Source organism: Perissodus microlepis, chromosome 16 (genome assembly GCF_051167445.1).
Source record: "Perissodus microlepis isolate ML-2025 ecotype Zambia chromosome 16, ASM5116744v1, whole genome shotgun sequence".
Taxonomy (NCBI): Eukaryota; Metazoa; Chordata; class Actinopteri; order Cichliformes; family Cichlidae; genus Perissodus; species Perissodus microlepis.
Genome location: NC_140476.1, coordinates 28,031,507 through 28,051,113, shown reverse-complemented (window position 1 = coordinate 28,051,113; position 19,607 = coordinate 28,031,507). Strand labels below are relative to the sequence as shown.

General features: G+C 43.1%; 2 protein-coding genes and 1 pseudogene across 2 annotated transcripts; 1 reads left to right on the top strand and 2 right to left on the bottom strand.

Annotated features, from left to right (window-relative positions):
* Positions 1-4,321: 4,321 nt before the first annotated feature.
* LOC146371109 (uncharacterized) lies at positions 4,322-6,287 on the bottom strand. The gene is made up of 4 exons (XM_084908561.1): positions 5,855-6,287; positions 5,611-5,772; positions 5,428-5,522; positions 4,322-5,140 (listed from the first exon to the last, which is right to left on the bottom strand). The coding sequence occupies exons 1-4, from the start codon at positions 6,149-6,151 to the stop codon at positions 4,831-4,833; spliced, it is 864 nt and encodes a 287-aa protein (XP_084764687.1). The 5' UTR covers positions 6,152-6,287; the 3' UTR covers positions 4,322-4,830.
* A 4,823-nt stretch (positions 6,288-11,110) lies between these two features.
* Positions 11,111-13,378, top strand: LOC146371108 (uncharacterized; annotated as a pseudogene).
* Positions 13,379-16,445: 3,067 nt separating this feature from the next.
* LOC146371107 (sterile alpha motif domain-containing protein 3-like) lies at positions 16,446-19,396 on the bottom strand. The gene is made up of 5 exons (XM_084955044.1): positions 18,932-19,396; positions 17,829-18,674; positions 17,539-17,706; positions 17,209-17,304; positions 16,446-16,760 (listed from the first exon to the last, which is right to left on the bottom strand). Exons 1-5 carry the CDS (start codon positions 19,394-19,396, stop codon positions 16,446-16,448), a joined length of 1,890 nt encoding a protein of 629 aa, XP_084811170.1.
* Positions 19,397-19,607: the final 211 nt, after the last annotated feature.

Genomic DNA, 19,607 nt, shown 5'->3' with positions numbered 1-19,607 from the left:
AAAGTAAACTGAGAGTCCACAGGTGATATAAGGATTCTTTAATGAGTATCATTAGTGAGTTTTCATCTGTGCCACCTCCACTGTGTAAGACAACAAGCCAAGCCTCATAGGAGTGGCTGGACTACAGCCAGTCTCTAAACAGCTAATTATGACTCAGTCGCTACAATGAGCAGGTTCTCCCATTATTATGACCCGTGAAACTGATCTAATATATTATATCACAATAAACATGCAGTATACCTTTGGGTCTTAAGACCAGAGAATGTTTCCTTCATTTTCCACCATAATTAGTTGCTAAGTTTAAAACATGTACTGAAAGTTTAATTAATCAAGTCAATCTTGATCATCATTGGTCATATAATGTCATACAATATTATCTGTGCACAGTTTTCAGGTAATAACCCAGAAAAGACAATAATGAGGCTTATTTTAAGCAAAGACTTTTCACCATTATCTTGTAGGTAGACCTACTCAAGAAAGTGGCCAAAGTCCGTGCTTTAGAAAGTGGGCAAAGTCAGTGATTTATGAATAGCGTGACATTAACTTGTGTAATGTTAGAAGTACTATGCAGCAGCAACAGAAAAAGCACACAAGGTACTACACTACTGCGTCTGATTCTTTGAATTGAGCCTGATGATGCTTGGATGCACCTGCTGGGTCATGGAAACCCATTCTATTAAACTCTATGCAGTTTTCTTGACAGTTGCTGTCATTTGTAATCACTTACACTTTGTTATAATACCATTACTATGGCATGACTTTTAGCATTTCAGAGAAAACCCTACTTTTTGGCAGTTGGGACTACTGTTTTATATATGAATCCATAAATTAGCCCCACACATGGGGCGATCTGCGCTAACTTGCTAACGGAGATAATGCGGCTATGCCGTTAAAGTCATTTTAATGAGATTAACGCTGACAGCATTAGTTGTAAGCAATCCAGAAAAAAGTTGGAACACCTGTAAAAATTCATAGCACCAGCTTTCAAGGCTTGATCAACTGCCATTGCTGCAGAACAGCTTTAAACATTCGGAACCGCTACATCTATCACTACAGCTGTCTTCTTCTGTTTGTCTACCAGCACTATGTCCGGTTCGTTAGCCACCACCATTTTTTCTGTCTGTATCTGGAAATCCCACAGGATCTTAGCTCGGTCATTCTCCACCACCTCCACGCCATATTTAACAAAGGTATTTCTTTATGCTATGCCAGCCACTTGGTGATAGCATGCCATGTATGCCCTACTTGATAGCATCTTGCACCCTGCTGTTATGTGCTGGTTTGTCTCACCTTACCTCTCTCGTTATCATCCGACTACACTTCTCCAATCTGAACTATATTCCAATTTCATTGCTGTACATCCTGGTGGTGTGAATCAGTGAATTGATGTCTCGTTCAATCTTGGCATACAGCTTGATGTCATCCATGCAGAGGAGGCACCTGTCAACTGCTCCATTCTGTAGTCGGTTTTCGTAACCAGTTTTGTTAATGATTTCACTGAGGGGGTTCAGGCCTATGCAGAAAAGCAGTGTGGACAGCGCATCTCCTTGGTAGATCCTGCACTTGATAGTGACTTGTGCTATTGGCTTGAAGTTGGCCTCTAGTGTTGTACGCCACATCATCATGATTAGGGACCTGTTGATCTTGTATAGTTCCAGGCATTCCAGAACCCAGGTGTGGGACATCGAGTCATAGGCCTTCTTGTAATCAATCCACGCAGTGCACAGGTTGGTCAACCTAGTCTTGCAGTCTCGGGTGATTGCTTGGTCTACCAGTAGCTAGTGTTTTGCACCTCTGGTATTCTTGCCAATTCCTTTCTGTGCCCCACTCATGTATTGAGGCATGTGCCTAGTCATCTTAGCGTTTATGATGCCTGACAGGACTTTCCATGTGGTACTGAGGCAGGCTATTGGTTGGTATTTGGATTGGACCGGTCCCTTCTGGAGATCCTTGAGGATCAGGACTGTCCGGCCTTCGGTTAGCCATTCTGGGTGTCTCTAATCAACTAGAAGCTGGTTCATGTGTGCTGCCAGATGCTTGTGGAGTGCAGTCAGCTTTTTCAGCCAGTAGGCGTGAACCGTGTCACAGTCTGGTGCTGTCCAATGTTCAATGCTGCAAATTTTTCGTTTATATACGTTTATATACTACTACAGAATTGCTCTGCTCACTTACCTTGCAGCATTTGCCCCACAAGTGAAGCAAATAATAATAGGAAATCCAGCTTCTGTTAAAGATTTGGTTCTTTTGGCTCAGCTCCCTTAAGAACTGGCTCTTACAGCTTCCAAATGGTTATACATTCAGTATTAACTTCATTTTTTTATTCGGTATTTCCATAAAAAATCTTGTTTTCATGCATTTTCTACTGCTGGAGAGAATATACACAGGGTTTAAGGCCTTGACAAAAGTTTGAAATGTTTTGTACTCACAGTCGAAATGTTTAAATGTCACTATCTATCGTCTTAGCCAGCTCCTTATCAACACTTATTTATTTGGCTGTGGTCATTTCTTTTAGAAGAAATGTGCTTATTTTGGATTGAGCTGCAGAAGTCTGTGGTATACTTGGAGTTTTTCACAAGATAGTAGATGCTAAAGCAGAAGTACTTGGCTCACAACAGGATACTTTTATAGGGTCAGTGGATGGCAGCTGGAGGAGCGAGGGGAAGGTCTACTCCAGCTTCTTAGTAATCTGTGCAGGTTTATTATTGACTGCACTTAGTTTTGTCGTCTCCAGTATCATTGAAATGCCACCAGTGGTGTCAGTGATAATGGAGACCACAAATGTCACTCATTTCCCCATCTCTGTGTTACTCTTTGTACCTGGCCCGTACCACTACACTTGCTGTCTTTCGGGGGTCTGCCCGCTGTGTTCATCAAAGTAAACTCCCATTCCTGCCTGCACAAGAGCAGGTGAACATTCAGCTTGCTTGACAGGAGTCAGATCTTCATATTCCCTAAGAAGAATTGTCTCTTAGACCAGGCACTAACTGAACACAAATAGTTTGTGTATTTGCTGAGATTTGTTGAACTGATAGAACGATGCACCGCAACCACAGCTCACGGACATCTGCACTAGTTCAGGTGTTGTACCAATAAACATCAGCCCACATTACCTCTGACCAAGTCACTGTAAGTAATGCATAAATGATATTACTTTGCCTCTTTCATTTCTTTACGATAACCTCTGGTGACTAATAGGACTGCCTTTCATGTGTTACTGTTTAAGCTCAAATTGCTTTGATGTTTGAAGGTGTTTAGAGCTGGGAAATAAAAACTTCCGTCACATGTCTCAAATCAAAAGTAATAATCCTGTAGAAAATACAGATTAATTGTCCAAAAAAGAATGCTCAAGTAAAGAACTTAATTTGTACTTTATTACTTCCCACTGCTGGGAATCACACTAGAAGCACTAAAAGCACAAGCTCTCCACAGTAATTCTCTTTTTACTGTCATCCACATCACATTGGCCCAAGGTAAGTGTTTATGACTCTTTGACTAGCATCACTCCTAAAACATAAGAAGACAGATGAAAAAAGCCATAAAAATAACAACACTTTTCATTTAGACTATAAATATATAAAAAAAAAAACTTATGATAAGTTGGATATTTGTAATGCACAAGCTTGCACAAGGAATATTTTGTAATAATGCAGTTTACTCTCTTCAGTGTGTAAGGTCAAGATTAATTATTGTATTTGGAGTGGTTGCTTTAATACACTGTAAAACCTGACAAGTTAAGTTAACTCAAATGATTTGGGGAAACCGATTGCACCAATTGATTCAAGTTTTATAACGTAAACAGTTTTGGGTTATTTAAATACTTTATTAGAGTCCCAAGAACCCAAAGCAAATATGATAATGTAACTCAAATGCATTATGTTTATTTACTCATTGTATTTAGTATGTTTTAACTTAAACCATTAAATTTGTTGTACTAAGATGCTGTATTTATTCAAACTTAAAGTGTTACATGCTCATATTCAAATTAAGTTAAATTGACTTAAATAGTTGTATTTAAACAACTTAATCTAATTGGGGAAACCGATTGCACCAGATGGTTCAAGTACTATTAACACAAAACCAAGCTATTATTCTTTCCATTCAGTTTTTATTAACTTTAACTGCAGAGAAAATACAGAATGAATACAACCATACTTTCAGTCATAAACTATGACTGCTAAAGCCATTATCAAATAACAAATAATTAGGCATTTTAAAACTTGTGCTTTTAGGGAATTTTGAATGTTTTTTGTAGCATTTTGAAAATCGATTAAATGTACAAAACACAAATTTAATAATGTAGACCTGATACATAGGTGTACATCATAAAAAACAATAGTCTAGAGGCAATTAGAGCCATAACAATCACAATTTTAAGCAACATTTAATATAATAATGAAATCACATGCACTACAGCAATGCAACTATAGAAACAGCTGAACTAAGGATGTCACTAACAAAAAATATTCTCAAAGGTATTTGTGGCTTCTCAACAGTTTTGCCCAGACCTCGAATCAAGTGAACTGGCACTCATCACACAATTAAAAATAAAACTTGAAAGTATACTGTACATATTGACTAATTATCAGTTATCTCCCAAAAGATTTCCATGTAACTAAAATATATTCTTAGAAATAAGCTTAAGATTACACACCATGTGAAGATTTTTTTCAATCACAAACAAAACGTCAAATATGGATTGTCTCCTTATTCTTAGCTTTCTCCACATTGCCTTTTAGAAAGCTAATTACCCTGAAAAAATAAAACTATTGAAGGCATTCACAGATAACTGAAAAAGCACGAATATACTGATCAGTGAAAAACAAACATCATCTACACAAGCTCATTTTTTAGTGTCTGCAATTTTGGTTTTAGTTGCTTTCTCTCATCGTCTAGCTTCAGCAACACTACTTGAATGAACTCAAAAAAGCCAGTACACTTCTCAGGATAGCTCAGATGCAGAGCATAGATTAGCCCAAACAAACACACCAGTGCATCAGTCCATGAGTGATGAGTCATAACAACCTGATCTTCAAGAACTATGAACACTTGGCGTGGTGAGAAAGGAACTCCTCCAGGCACCTCCTCTTCATCGATATCAGCAACCAGAGCAATTGTGGCTTCATAGAACTCAATTTCATCCCAAGATATAATACAGAGTGCACAATTATTCATCTGTAATATCTCTGTTAAAAGCATAAATACAAATGGTCAGGCACCTTTCTTCAGTTTTTCAAATTCTATATATCATAACATGTTTTAAGTTGACAGTGAAGGTTCATTTTTCATTCATCCAAGTAGTCAAATGAAGGATGAAAGAAGTTTATAAGTCATTCAACTTCACGTCTTCAACTTTCAACCCAAGTCCAGATGACTCCTTTCAACCTTTTTTAAATTCCAATGTGCAAATTATTGTAATACCCAAGTACCTTGCATGTTTTGAAAATCTCTGAAGAATCCTCCTTGAGGTACATTGGTAGGCCGGCCAGAGCTGCTGTTCTAGTTGCATAGATGTCGGTTTTGTCCTAAAAAATAAATAAATAAATAAATATATATAAACATAACAATGGCAACTGCCAAGCAAGCAGAATAATAATTAGTATTTTTAAATACCTGTTTTCCATATGCCAACAAAAGCTGCTCCATCCTTTCACCGACCCGTCCAGTTTTCCTCTTTTTGTAAAGTCCAATCAGCTGAGGAGCATAATCATCCAGTGCAGCATAAAACACATGTGGCAGATTCTGATTGGTGATCCGATGAAATTCAAAATAGAGCTGAGGAGAATTCCAAAAATATTATAAGCAAAACACAGCATACTATATGAGCAGTAAATGTTATATACGTAGTTGTACTTACCTGTGTCTCATGAAAGAGTGCTGGCCATCTGTCCTTGAGCTCTGATACAGGAGGAGAAGTTGTGACAATCTCTTCACACCGGAGTGCAAAAGTGCGCATCATATGCTGATGAATGAGAGGGATGTCTCTTTCTGCTGAGGTCTTCTTGAACTCCTCTACCATCTCAAGTCTTCTGAGACTCCCTTGTTTCTCCAGAAGGATAAGAAGGAAGGAAGTTGACCTCACCTCTCCTAGGTCTTTTAATATTGGCCCTTGGTGAAGCTCCATCTGGGTTTGTTCTGCTGCGCTTTCCAGCATTCACAGCAACATCCATTTAGCCAACTTCTTTCTTTGGTTTCCCATTTTATGTCTAAGGCTATTCTTCCACCCTTCCCACCCAGTGTCAGAATTCCTCTCTTTCAGACAGGGATGTTTTCTAACTAAAGCTTCTGCAGCCTTGCCAATTGTGAAGGCTCGGAGGCTGCTGCAGGCGGCGTGGATGAAGGCTCAGAGGCTGCTGCAGGCGGCGTGGATGAAGGCTCAGAGGCTGCTGCAGGCGGCGTGGATGAAGGCTCGGAGGCTGCTGCGGCTGCAGGCGGCGTGGATGAAGCTGCGGCTGCAGGCGGCGTGGGTGAAGCTGCGGCTGCAGGCGGCGTGGGTGAAGCTGCGGCTGCAGGCGGCGTGGGTGAAGCTGCGGCTGCAGGCGGCAGGGCTCCTCGGACCCTCCAGCTGACGAAGCAGGAGGCTGGACGGGCTCCTCGGGCCCTCCAGCAGGGGCAGTCACAGGCCCAGTGGGCACAGGGGCCCCTGGAACACACAGGACAGACCCAGCAGGTGCGAGGACCTCTGGCAGGCAGAGAACAGAACCAGCAGGTGCGGGGACCTCTGGCAGACACAGAACAGAACCAGCAGGTGCGGGGACCTCTGGCAGACACAGAACAGAACCAGCAGGTGCAGAGACCTCTGGCAGGTGCAGAACAGAACCAGCAGGTGTGAAGACCTCTGGCAGGCATAGAACAGAACCAGCAGGTGCGGGGACCTCTGGCAAACACAGAACAGACTGCAGCTGCGCGGAGCACCGACCCTGCTCAGGCAGCGAAAGCCGGGTGCAGTCCTCAGCTGGGGTCTTAGCCTCCAGGGGTCCAGAGTCAGCTGAGGGCTGTAATTTAACCTCTGGTGAGGCCCTGGAGCAAGTAACAGTCTCTAAACTAGCCAGCTGTTGAGGAACGATTACATTTTTAACGTGTTTGTCTCTCTGCAAAAAATACGTACTAGAAAAAGAGTCCAAAATGGGAGGCACAGACGCAGCCTCCCGTACAGAGGGAGTCGGTGAAGACGGAGATGGCATAGATGACTGGGCTAGCAGGGATACCGGAGACCGAGCTGAATGCTGCTGGACAGCTAAACAAGCTTGTGGCTGGGCAGCTAAACGAGCTTGTGGCTGGGCAGCTAAACGAGCTTGTGGCTGGGCAGCTAAACGAGCTTGTGGCTGGGCAGCTAAACGAGCTTGTGGCTGGGCAGCTAAACGAGCTTGTGGCTGGGCAGCTAAACGAGCAGGAGAATGGGCAGGCAACAAACAGTTCTCCTTGTTATCTGCTGCACCAAACAAAGCCCCTGAATAAACTGTCCCACAGTCCAAAACAGAAAAACGGTCCTTCTCACTCACTACAGCCGGCAGTTCTGAAGTCCTAATATCTGGCTGTGGGGTGACGCGCTGGCGGCGCGATCGTCGCTTCCTCCCTGCGGACAGCTCCGACGGGCCGGGCAAAACCTCCGGCAGGAGAAGCTTACGTGACTGTTCCGGGGCGGCCGTAGTCCGCTGCTGCTGGACAAAGTCTGTGGATTCCCGAGCTTGCACCACCCCCCGGGCTTTATGCAGGTTGCAAATTAAGTCCGAAACTCCCTTGAGCTGGCAGAGGTAGGGATTTCCTTCCAGGATTGCCTCGATGGCTTTTAACCCCACCACTTTCACCCTTGCGTTGGTGGTGTGGGTTACCCAGTCCATCAGGCGTTGGATGCATGCGAGGTCACTCTCCCCAGACAAAGCTGCTGGATCCATCTTGTGGTGGCATCGTACTGTCACGGCTGGGGCGGCAGTAGTGTGGAGGTGAGGAAGGAGGATCCAAAAGCAGACAGTGGCGGAGGTGCAAGTGGGTTTTATTTACAGTGCACAATAACCAAGGTGTGGGCAGAACTGAACATAAACCTAAACTGGAAAAGCTAATACAAAAGGAGGACATGGAGCGAGGAGCAGAGAGACGCGGAGAAACACGGAATAACATTAAATACATGGCAGATACACAGAGAAACACAGACGACGCCACAAGAAGCACAGGCAGACACAAACTATAAATACACACACCAGGTAATCAGGAAATGGCACACAGGAGGGGACACAGCTGGAACTAATGGGCATAACGAGACACAGACCTACAAAGTAAAACAGGAAACACACAGACTGTTTTACAACACAAAACTCAGGGACCCGTACAGAGCACAGAGGGAGACACAGGTAGGGAAAATAAACACGACAACCAAACCCAAAGAACTAATACAAAATCAGAATAAACTAGAAAATAATAATCATAAACTCAAAGCGCTGGGTCACCGACCCAGGACCATGACATAATCTGCCTTACCAAAGAATACATATTAAATTATTATATTAAATAAATCACATTGATGTAGCCATTTTTTCACTGCTGTTTTCCACACAATTCTTTTTCATTTTTTTAAGTTGTATGTTGTTGTGATGAGTACAATACTTATGTAAATAGGATGTAATGCCTACAGTTTCGGAGCTGGAGAGTTTTGGTAAGTTCCAAACTAAAAGTTTTAATGAAGCATTTAAAAAAAAAAAATGTATGGAATTATCTTAACATAAATGTATCAGCTCCACCTAACCTGATGTGTAACTGGTTACACAGGTGTAACCTGATCCATTTTCAGATAATTGTTTTTTAACTTTTTATATTTTTTATTTTTTACTTTATTACTGATTCTTATTTGCAATATGCTACAAGTGCGACACAGATGGAATAAGTAGTAACACTTTATAACTGTTGCTTAAGGCCCTGCATCTTCATCTTTTGTTACATATTATTGTTCTCTGTGAGTTATAGATCAAACAGATGTATGTTGAAAAACAATCTTGAAAAGTACAATCCCAATTACAAAAACTGGAGACATTGTGTAAAATGGAAATAAAAACACAATGTAATAATTTGCCTCTCATAAACCCATATTTTACTCACAATAGAACATGAGAAACATATCAAATGTTTCTTTTCTTTAGGGCTAATGCCTCACGATTGGCATCGCATATTTGTGTGTGTGTGTTTTATTCGTCTTAACTTGCACATTGTAAGACCAGCGGACAAGAGGTGGTCATGGTAACAATAGTGTTGCCTGCAAAATGGTGTCTCCAAATAAAGAGATGCCTAGAGAGCTGCAGAAGAAGAAACGTGAGCTGGTATCAGGCCTAAGGCCACTCTCAACTCTTTTGACCAATCATGTTAGCATTCAGTTTCTTTGACTCATAAAAGTGTATACTGCCGTTGGCGCGGAGCTTTTTCTCTGAGCCAGAGAGAGGAGGTGGATGGAAGGAACGGACTCGAGCGCAGATCTACTTTTGAGATGAGACAGTGAATTTATTTACAGTGGAACAAACAACAACAGCTCTGTACACGACTTCCACACAGTGCTTCCTCCAATTCCTCCTTCCAATTCATGGAGGCAAAAACACAATAAGATGAGTAGGTAAGAGTAAACCGTTACACAAAACCCGTTTGATGACTGTGCTACCGAGTAACACTCAGTGATCCAGCACCGTCGGATGGCCGATTGCACCTTTAAATAGGTTGACAGAAGATGTTGATTCAGGTTTATTTTAGGATATTTAGTTTCCTTCAGTGTTTCCCTTTCTAACTTTTCCTCAGTGTCTTGTCTCCATTTTCATGTCACCAGTGTTTCCTTATCCCTGTCCTAGTGTGAAGTTCACATGTTCGTGTTACTTGTTTTATTTTGATAATCCTTGTCTCTCATTATGTCTTATTTGTTCCTGCTGTGTTTCCCAGCTTTCTCCACTTGTCTATTCTTCCCCTTGCGTATACATTTTCTCAGTCTCCCCTTGACCCTTGTCCGAGTCTCTTCTCATCAGTTTTTGTGTCTCTCAGGTTCCATGTCCCTTAGTATTTTCTCAGTTTAGGTTATTTGTTTTTGTTTGTTTTTGTACCTTCATGTTCAGCCTAAATAAACAGTTTGCTTTTTGCTAAGTAGTTCCTATTCTCCTTCATTTGGGTCCTCTCACCACCTCACACTTTCTGCAGCCACAGATCCGGACAAATTAGTTAATCTGTGGCGTCACTCGATGAGTCATGAGAGCATCTCCTTCACAAACATCAATACCGCCATTTTTGAAAACTGGCAGTGAGGAAAATATCACAAAAACCAACACCATGGTCTGCGAGTCTGATGAAAAGCCACAGATAGCCCAATGGAGGGCTCAAGAAACATTTCTTGTGTCTGGAAGTAAAAAAAGAATACATGTTTGTATTTAAATTGTAGTTTTTATTAGCATGCCTGCGCAAAATTTTAACAGAAGGAGTGAATGTAAAGACAAGAGATTTGCTACAGAAAGCTTTAACCTGTAGTGTTTTAGTAGTTCTGCCCTTTTGCCTCATAATTGAATTCCAAAAATCAAACATCATATTCATAATCATCACCTTTTTTTATAAAGCACTTTAAAACAACCAGAACTCAGAGACGAGAAACTAAGTCTCACTGAGGTTAAAAGCCAAAGAATAAAAGTGGGTTTTAAGACGTGATTTAAAAGTGGACAGTGGAGTGGCCTCTCTAATGTGTAAGGGCAAATTATTCCATGATTTAGGACCCACGCTAGAAATGGCCCTGTCCCCTCTGAGCTTCCTCCTGGATCTCAGTACCTCTATGAACAGCTGACCTGTGAGACCGACAGGGTGTGTGGGGATGAAGAAGCTCAGAGAGGTAAGGCGGGGCAAGATTGTTAAAGCATTTTTAAAAAAAAACATGAGATTTTTAAAATGAACTCTAAAAGACACAGGCAGCCAGTACAGAAAGGCCAGCACAGGGGTTATATGCTCTATTTTACGAGCTCCGGTTAGGAGTCGTGCAGCAGCATTTTGAACCAGCTGCAGACATGAGAGCAACAACTGACCGACCCCAACATAAACTGAGTTACAGTAGTCCTGTCAGGGTCCTGAGTCTCCTGACCCAGCATGTTTAGTTCTTTGTGATTTTTGTATTATTGTACTTGTGTGAGTTATTCTATGGTTTCTAGTTTCGATCCCTTGCCCTTCATGTTCTGTTCTGTGTAAGTCTGTGTCTTTCGGTTCTTAGAGTCCTCTGCCTTATGGTTTATGTCTCTGTGTTTCTTAGTTGCTGTCTCCACCGTGTCAAGTTTGCGTCTCTGTGTCATAATTCCTGTTTTACTTTGAAGGTCCGGCTACAGCGACTGGTTTCTGGTCTCCCCTGGCTTTTGGACTCACTTCACCCACTCATACAGAGTTTTTCCTTAATGAGCTTCATCTGCATCCCTCTGTTGCTACCGCTCACCTACCCAACTCGGAGAAAGATGTGCTGCCCAGCCCGCCGGACTTGGAGTTGCCCGGCCCATTGGAGCCATCACCGAGGAGGAAGCGGCGGCCGCGCCACCGGCGTGTCACCCCACAGCCGGACCCCGGGATGTCAAAACAGCCGGCTGTGGTGAGTGAAAAGGACACTTTTTCTGTTTCTTCGGGCCATGGGACTATTTATTCTGGGGCTATATTTTTTGCATCAGCTGCCCAGCCAGAAGCTCCGCTAGCTGCCCAGCCAGAAGCTCACTTAGCTGCCCAGCCACAAGCTCACTTAGCTGCCCAGCCACAAGCTCATTTAGCTGCCCAGCCACAAGCTCAGTCTCCGTCTCCTGTGTCCCCGCTAGCTGCGTCTCCTGTGTCCCCGCTAGCACAGTCGTTTACTCCGCCACTAGCTCCATTTTCACCTCAGCTATCACTCCAGCCATTAACTCAGTCTGCTATTCAGCCTCCTACATTGCCATTAGCCCAGTCTGCTAATCAGTGCTCGGTTCAACCCTTAGTTCGGCCTCTTGTGCAATCCATAGCTCATTTGCCTGTTCAGTCCATCACTCATTTGCCTATTCAGCTCCGACCTCTGTCTCCTGCGCCGCCACTAGTTCAGTCTCCTGCAGCTCAGCTGCCACCAGTTCAGTTCCCCGTAGCACTTCGGTCTCCCTCAGTTCAGTCTGCCACTCAGTTTCCTCCTCAGTCGCCCTTAGCTCAGTCATCTACTCAACCACCAACTCCACTCTCCCCACAACCGTCACTGCAGTCCCCAGTCCAGTTTCCTGCAGCTCAGCTGTCCCCAGTTCAGTCTCTAGTGTCTCCTGTTCAGTCGCCCTTAGCTCTGTCATCCACTCAACTACCGGTTTCACTTTCGCCACAACCATCTTCACTACCTCTTTTGCAGTCTGTAGCTCAGTCTCCTGCTCTGCCCCCTGTAACGCAGCCGTTAGCCCCGTCACCTATGGCACCTGAACCATTAGCTCAGTCGTCTTCAGTTCAGTCCCCTGTAGCAGTTCAGTCTTCTGGTCAGCTTAACATGCAGCCAGGGGTCCCAATATCCTTTGGCTGTACATCAGCTCCTGCTGGATACCCGGATGAGCCCATCCAGCACTCCGCGGCTCCCACGCCGCCACCTGCCTCATCTGCTGGGGGTTCTGGAGAGCCCGTTCAGCCACCCGTTCAGCCACCTGTCTCCGCTGGCGAGTCCGAGGGGCCCGTTCAGCCACCTGCCTCCGCTGGAGGGTCCGAGGGCCCCGTTCAGCCACCTGTCTCCGCCGGAGGGTCCGAGGGCCCCGTTCAGCCACCTGCCTCCGCCGGAGGGTCCGTGGAGCCCGTCCAGCCATCACCGTTGTCTGCAGCTTCCGCTGGGGGGTCTGAGGAGCCCGCCCAGCCATCAGTAGCTTCATCCTCGTCTTGTCCAGCCTCCGAGCCTTCATCCTCGTCTGGTCCAGCCTCCGAGCCTTCATCCTCGTCTGCAGCAGCATCACTGCCTGCAGCATCCGCAGCCGTCATGCTGCCGTCAAGTTCAGCCCCTGTGTCCTCATCCACGTCTGGTCCTATCTCTGCGTCAGCCTCGCCTGGTCCAGCCTCTGCGTCAGCCACACCTGGTCCAGCGGTTGTTACGCCACCGTCCAAGGTACGTCCAGCACCTCGGCGGCGTCGGCCACTTTCTGGGCCGGCTCTATCGTCTCCTTCGCCGCTGCCTTCCGCTGCCTTTCGCACGGCCGGCCCCTGGACCAGCTCTATCGTCTCCTTCGCTGCCGCCTCTGCCTTCCGCACGGCCAGCCCCCTGAACTGCTCTGTCGTCGCCGCCGCCGTTGCCGTCCGCACGGTCGGCCGCCTGATCTGTTTCCACGCCGCCGCCGTTGCCGTCCGCACGGTCGGCCGCCTGAACTGTTTCCACGCCGCCGCTGTTGCCGGCCAGCAAATAAAGCTGTGGTTTTGAGTTCATCCCTTGCGTCTAAGAGCTTGCATTTAGGGTTCAATTCCTGCCTGCCACACAGCGATTCATGACAAGTCCAGGTGGGAAGAAATAAAAGCATGGATCACTGTTCAAGGTGCTGCCTAGAAAGAAAAGATTTAACTCTCGCCAGTCACGTTAAATGATAAAAACTGGAATTCACCACTGCTCTGATTTGGCTGCCCAATTAAAAATCACTGTCCAACCTAAAACCAAGGTCAGCAACAACAGGTTTAAAATAAACTTCCGGGGGTCCCAAACAACAGAACAGGACTCAGAGGGACCACTGGGTCCAAACACCAACAGTTCTGTTTTCTATTCATTAATATTTAAAAAGTTTAGAGCCAACCAAGCTTTAATGTCATCTAGACATGTCAAGAGAGGTTTTATGGAGATGCCATCCTTCCGCTTTAGTGGCAAATAAATTTGGCAGTTATCAGTATAACAATGAAAATCCCATGTCTTCTAAGGATGGAACCCAGAGGCAATAAATACAGTAAAAACAACAGTGGCCCTAAAATGCATGACAGAGAAGCAGAAGATGATTCGTAACTGAGAAGGCTGACAGAGAAAGTTCTGTCTGCCAAATAAGACCTAAACCAGTTAAGTGCAGTGCCACCAATACCCACTACATCATTTAGTCAAGAAATTTGAATATTGTGGTCTACTGTGTCAAAGGCAGTAGTTAGTCAAGCAAGACCAGAACAACATGCCAAAAGGATGTCATTAAAAACCCTTAATAATGCAGATTCTGTGCTATGAAGGGTTTTAAAACCCCGATTGAAAAACCTCAAGGATGCCATTATCATCTAGAAAATATTTCAGTTGACTAAAAACTATTTTCTCTAAAACCTAAAGTAAATGCAGCTTGGAAATAGGCCTATAATTAGCTAAAACTGTGTGATCATGGCCAGGTTTCTTAAGAGCACTACTGCATGTTTGAAATTTGCAGGAACCACACCAGAAGACAGACTGCTGTTAATAATGTCAAGAACATATTGCCCTATACTAGGAAAAATTTCTTTAAAAAATTGTGAAGGGAAAGAATCCCGAGAGGAACCTGCGTGACGAACCACATCCTCTAAAGTGGAGAGCTTCACGTGATAAAACTGAGCAAAAACAGCAGTGCAAGGGACAGAGACAGAGGGGTCAGAGTCAGGAGCTGTGATAAGAGCCCTGGTGGTGACAACCTTTTCAATAAAATAAGGTAAGATTACTGCAAATATCAGGAGAAACTTCCAAACAGACATTTAATGGAGTATTAAGAACAGTGTCAATGGTCCTAAATAACACACGTGGGTTATGACAGTTGGAAGAAATAATATTTGCAAAATATTCCCTTTTTGCCTGTTTAACAGTGTTCTGGTAGTGATGCCAGCAGTCTTTATCCTTTATCCATCTCCGTTCTGCTCGATGACATTCCCTCTTAACAGCACGAGTACTCTCATTAAACGAAGACTCAGGTTTGGCCTTAGGCTGCCTGGTTTTTAAAGGAGCCACAGAGTCCAAGACGGTTTGACACCAAGAATAAAACCAGGAATTAAGCTCTTCTGTGTCAGAGGAGACAAAGTCAGAAGGGCCACATAGCTGATTAAAAGCAGCAGAAAACTGCGTGGCAGTAGAGGGGTTAATAATCCGACAGCGCTGAGCACCAGCACGAGTTTTAACTGCAGCATGTATAAAACCAACATTGAATAATAAAGGCATATGATCTGTCACAAATCGCCAAGTTAGTGACAGGCAGACCATATGACAGAAATGTGTGGGGTCAGGCATGGACTGATGGGTCTGTCTAGCACAGACCCACCGCTGGAACGAGACAATTCTACTGCAATGGCAAAAGCACGACGCAAATCACCAGAGCTCTTTGTGTTACTCGTGCACGAGAGAGAGAACTGTGACGAGCGCTGTTCCTGACGCTCGAACCCCAGTTGCTCTCGTCTGCTCCCTCGTAGCATTGCTCTTTATTGTGGTTACATGAATATGCATAAGTTCATTAATATATGACGTCTTACACAGGCATACATGTGAACAAAGAGTACCGTCTGTGTGTATGCGTACACTGTAAACCCGAATAAGTTACCAGAACTCAAAAAAATTGAGGCAATCGATTGCCTCAATTTTTTAAAGTTGATCAACTCAAAAGTCAAATTTTTCCAGAACATAAAAGTTTGGATTACATGGTACTTGTATCTTTTGAGAATGGTCAACTCAAATATTTGCAGTTAATATGACTTAAAGTTTCAAGTTTACAAATTCAAAGGAATAAGTCAACAGAACTTATAAAAAATAAGTACACAACCACAACATTTTTATGTTAACAAAACTCAAATGTTTATTAGTTTGTGTTGTCATTATTTTAAGTACACGTTAGTCAAATATGTTGACTACTTGACACTTAAAAACATGTGACCCAAAACTTAAAATTTTTGAGGCAATTGATTGCCTCAATTACACTGAGTATCGGTAACTTAATATGCAAAAGTCATAAACATCTGCCATTGAACAGTATCTTGCCTGCTCCCTTTTAGCACATTATGTTGAAATTAAATACATTTTTTAAAAAAAAATTAAATAAATTAAAAATAATTAACAAAAACATTTATAAATTAAAATAAGTAGACCAAAAATTGTTTAGTCAGGAAAACTGTCAGAGTAATAAAAAATAATGCCAAATAATAATAAATAATATCAAAATGTGCTTTTGGCTCTCTGGCTAATATCTGAATAAGGCAACAGGGCAGCAATTTGAGTGAATTACAATGCTATTTGTTTTACATTAACCAGTATCAAACAGTGAAATTTAGGTCATCTTGCGCAGCCCACAATGTTTTAGAAATAGTATTACGAAAAACATTAAAACATACAAAACATTAGTGTTGCTTTGCATTATGTTAATGAGAACAAAGGCACGTTGTATAGTTTGGACCTATTGGCTGAACACCTGTAGAGTAATGCAATAACGTTTTGAGGCATTATTTAGATAAAAGGAGAGAACTTTGAACTAGCCTTTTATAATGCTTCACCCTGCATCCTTCTTTCAGATGAGTTCCTACATAACCAAGTCATTCTTGAGGGTCTGCAACCTGGGTGACAGTTTACCACTTTCTAGACCAAGTAAAATCTTTTGAGTAAATTCTAAAGTGTTGGTCAGGGCTTTGGGGTAGCTGAGGTGAAGTGCATAGATCAGTCCAAACATTACCAGGAAGGCTTCACCAAATCTGGGGAGACTGACCACGGCATCACTTTCAATGACGACAGAGATTTTCACAGGTTGGTAGTGAACTGGACTTGTCGTGTCATGGTCACTGATGACAGTGAAGAGGGCCACTTCAACACCATCAAGCTCCAACTCATCAGATTCGTCCTGAATGAATGAAAAAGAGATACTAATCACAATCTAACCCAAGAAATACAACAGACGACATATAATTTCTCATTTTACCAACTCCCGTTGAGATCCAATACCTCTTTTACAAGGGAGACCTGGGTCTCACTGTAAGAGGTGAAAAACAGAAGATCCATGTTCTGCACACATAAATCAGCTAATTCACCAGAGAATCAAGTGGTGTGAAATAGACTGAAACTAAGCTAAAGGAAATACACAGGAAAATGTTTTACTAAACATCTTATGACTTTCAACAAAACACCAATTCAGTTCATTCGTAGTGAGGAGACAGAAAAGACAATACATGGAAACCGTATGGGTAGACTAAACAAAGGTAAGTCCAAACGGTGCATCAAAATACATGTTTCTACTTTGATGCACTGTTTATATACACAATAGTATCTGTTAGATACTTAAGGACACTCACAGTGCAGGTTCTGAAAAATCCAGAGACATCCTCACGCAGATAGACAGGAAGGGCGTGGAGAACGGTAGTGCGCTTGGTGTGGATATCATGGATTTCCTATTGCCAGATAAAAACAGAATTGTATATACTGGTGAGTTTACTGAACAACAACAACAACAGTCAAATCAGAACATATGTCCACAAATAACCTGTTCACATCTTTAATACAGTCAGACAAATAGCAAACACAAAGTGGACTAATAGCAAAATTCAAAAAGCTCATTTAAATCATTGAACCTGTCCAATGTTCCACTGGTTCAACCTATGAAATGTGTAACAATCTATTATTACCTGTTCATCGTGAATTCTCAGAATTTCAGCCAGGGCATCTGCTGTCTTCCCAGTTTTTGATGCCTTCTGTCTGAATAAGGTCATCAGTCGAGGAAGATGGCGGTCAAGTTCAGCGTAGAATGTATTGGGCAGGTTCTGATTTGTAATCCGCTGAAACTCTGCATACAACTACAGCAGAAGGACAATACAGTTCAATTTGAAGAATCTCACACACCTTTATAAAGCAGCAAAAAGCTGCCACATGAGTAAGAATTACAATTTTCATTTTAAAGAGAGCTGATCCATATTACCTCAGACTCCATTTTTAGAGCAGGCCAGAGGTCCAAGAGCTCCTTCACTGGTGGGCAGGACATCACTATGGTTTGTCTGCGCAGGGGAAATGTGGTCTCCATCAACTTTCTAATGAGGGGCAGGTTCTTCTCAGCCTTCTTGACTTCTTCAACAATTGCTTGCCTCAACTGGTCAAGGCTTGAAGGATCCTTTCCTTGGGGAAAGTTTGGTAGGAAGTTGACTTCTGCTCGCTTGGGTCTTTTAATGTTGGAATGTGAAGGTTCATTATCAGGATTACTTCTACTTCTTTTTCCAGCATTAACAGTGACCTCCTGACATCCAGCCCGTCTCATCTTGGTCCTATAATTGCCCATCTTAAACTTGATGCTATTTTTCCATCCATTCCAGCCAGTCTCAGATCCTGCTTCCTTCAAGCAGGGATGTTTGGCTACAAGAGCCTCAGCAGCTTTTGCAATCTCTTTATCACTTGGGTAACCCTTAAAACTATACATAGTAGATGCAAGCTTTTCTAAAATGCCGTGCTTGAGGTCTCTAGTCAGCTTAAGGTGTCTGTTGCTCCTCTCATATTCGGCATTTCCATGTTGAAGTTTCAGTTCAACATCAAATGCAAATGTGGGAACTGGAAAAGGACCTTGAGGCCACCTACTGAGACGTTCTGGAGATGACACATCTGACAGTAGATCAGTAGATGCAATAGAGCTGGAGTCTTCTGAAAGTGAGATGTGCACAACAGCTTTTTCTGGCAATTCCTCAATGTCTGCAAGGGAAGTAAGTTTCCCGTCAAAGTCTGGATCTTCATAAAGCAAACTGAAGTCAAGGTCGATTTCTAGCTGTTCTTTTATAATCTTGATCAGTGCATCAACAGAGGCTGGTCATGAGCTGAGTTTTAATTTTCTAGCCCGGTCTGTCTCAACAACACGAATAAGCATTGGTTGTTGGGGAGGTGCAGCTGCCATTGTACTAATGAAAAGACAAAATCAGGATGTTAAAAGGTACGATATAGAATATATTAATTGCTCAATTATACAGAGAGTGAATACAAACACAATAACTGATAAATAAAAGAACCATTCATTATTACCTGAACTCAGTTCTGTCTCACTTGAAGGAACCGCTTGGGGGTCAGCAGCAGCGAGTCGTCTATCTTGTATGCCGAGAGAGGGACTGTATCGTTGAGATCAGACTGCAGGTGGATTGACAGGCTTGTGTCAGCAGTTGACAGCTCATAGGACCGCAGATGTTCAACATACCAGGACTCATAGTCACAACACAGAAAAGATACATTGTGATTCACAAGGTAGATCTGTTTTATTTTGCTAAATTTAGACAGTCCACCACTGACTCCTACAGACAGAAACATTCCACAGACATAGTCTGTGCCATCAATGGTCACCTTTGATGTCTTGTAGATTGTGTCACTAGTTGTTTGTTCTCTAATGTGTGCTTGAGCAACCTCTGGTAGAGCTGAAACCAGAACAGAGTCAACCCTGGATGCCTGAGTTTTTGGCTTGAAAAATGATGGCGCAGCAAGATGATATGCCATCATGTGTTGGTGTCTGACTGCCATTGTCTTCAAAATATTTTTGAAGTTTTGAGTGTCACGCACCACTCTTTTGAAAAAGCGGTGCTTGGCCTCAAACCGCATGGTCCAAACGTGCAGCAGGGGCCCAAAGCACTTAACTAGAGCAGGATAATGCTCCACGTAGTGATGTTTAGGACGGAGCCTAACCTCAGGGAAAACCTCTAGCAGTGCCTGTCTATGATCACTGATTTTGTAC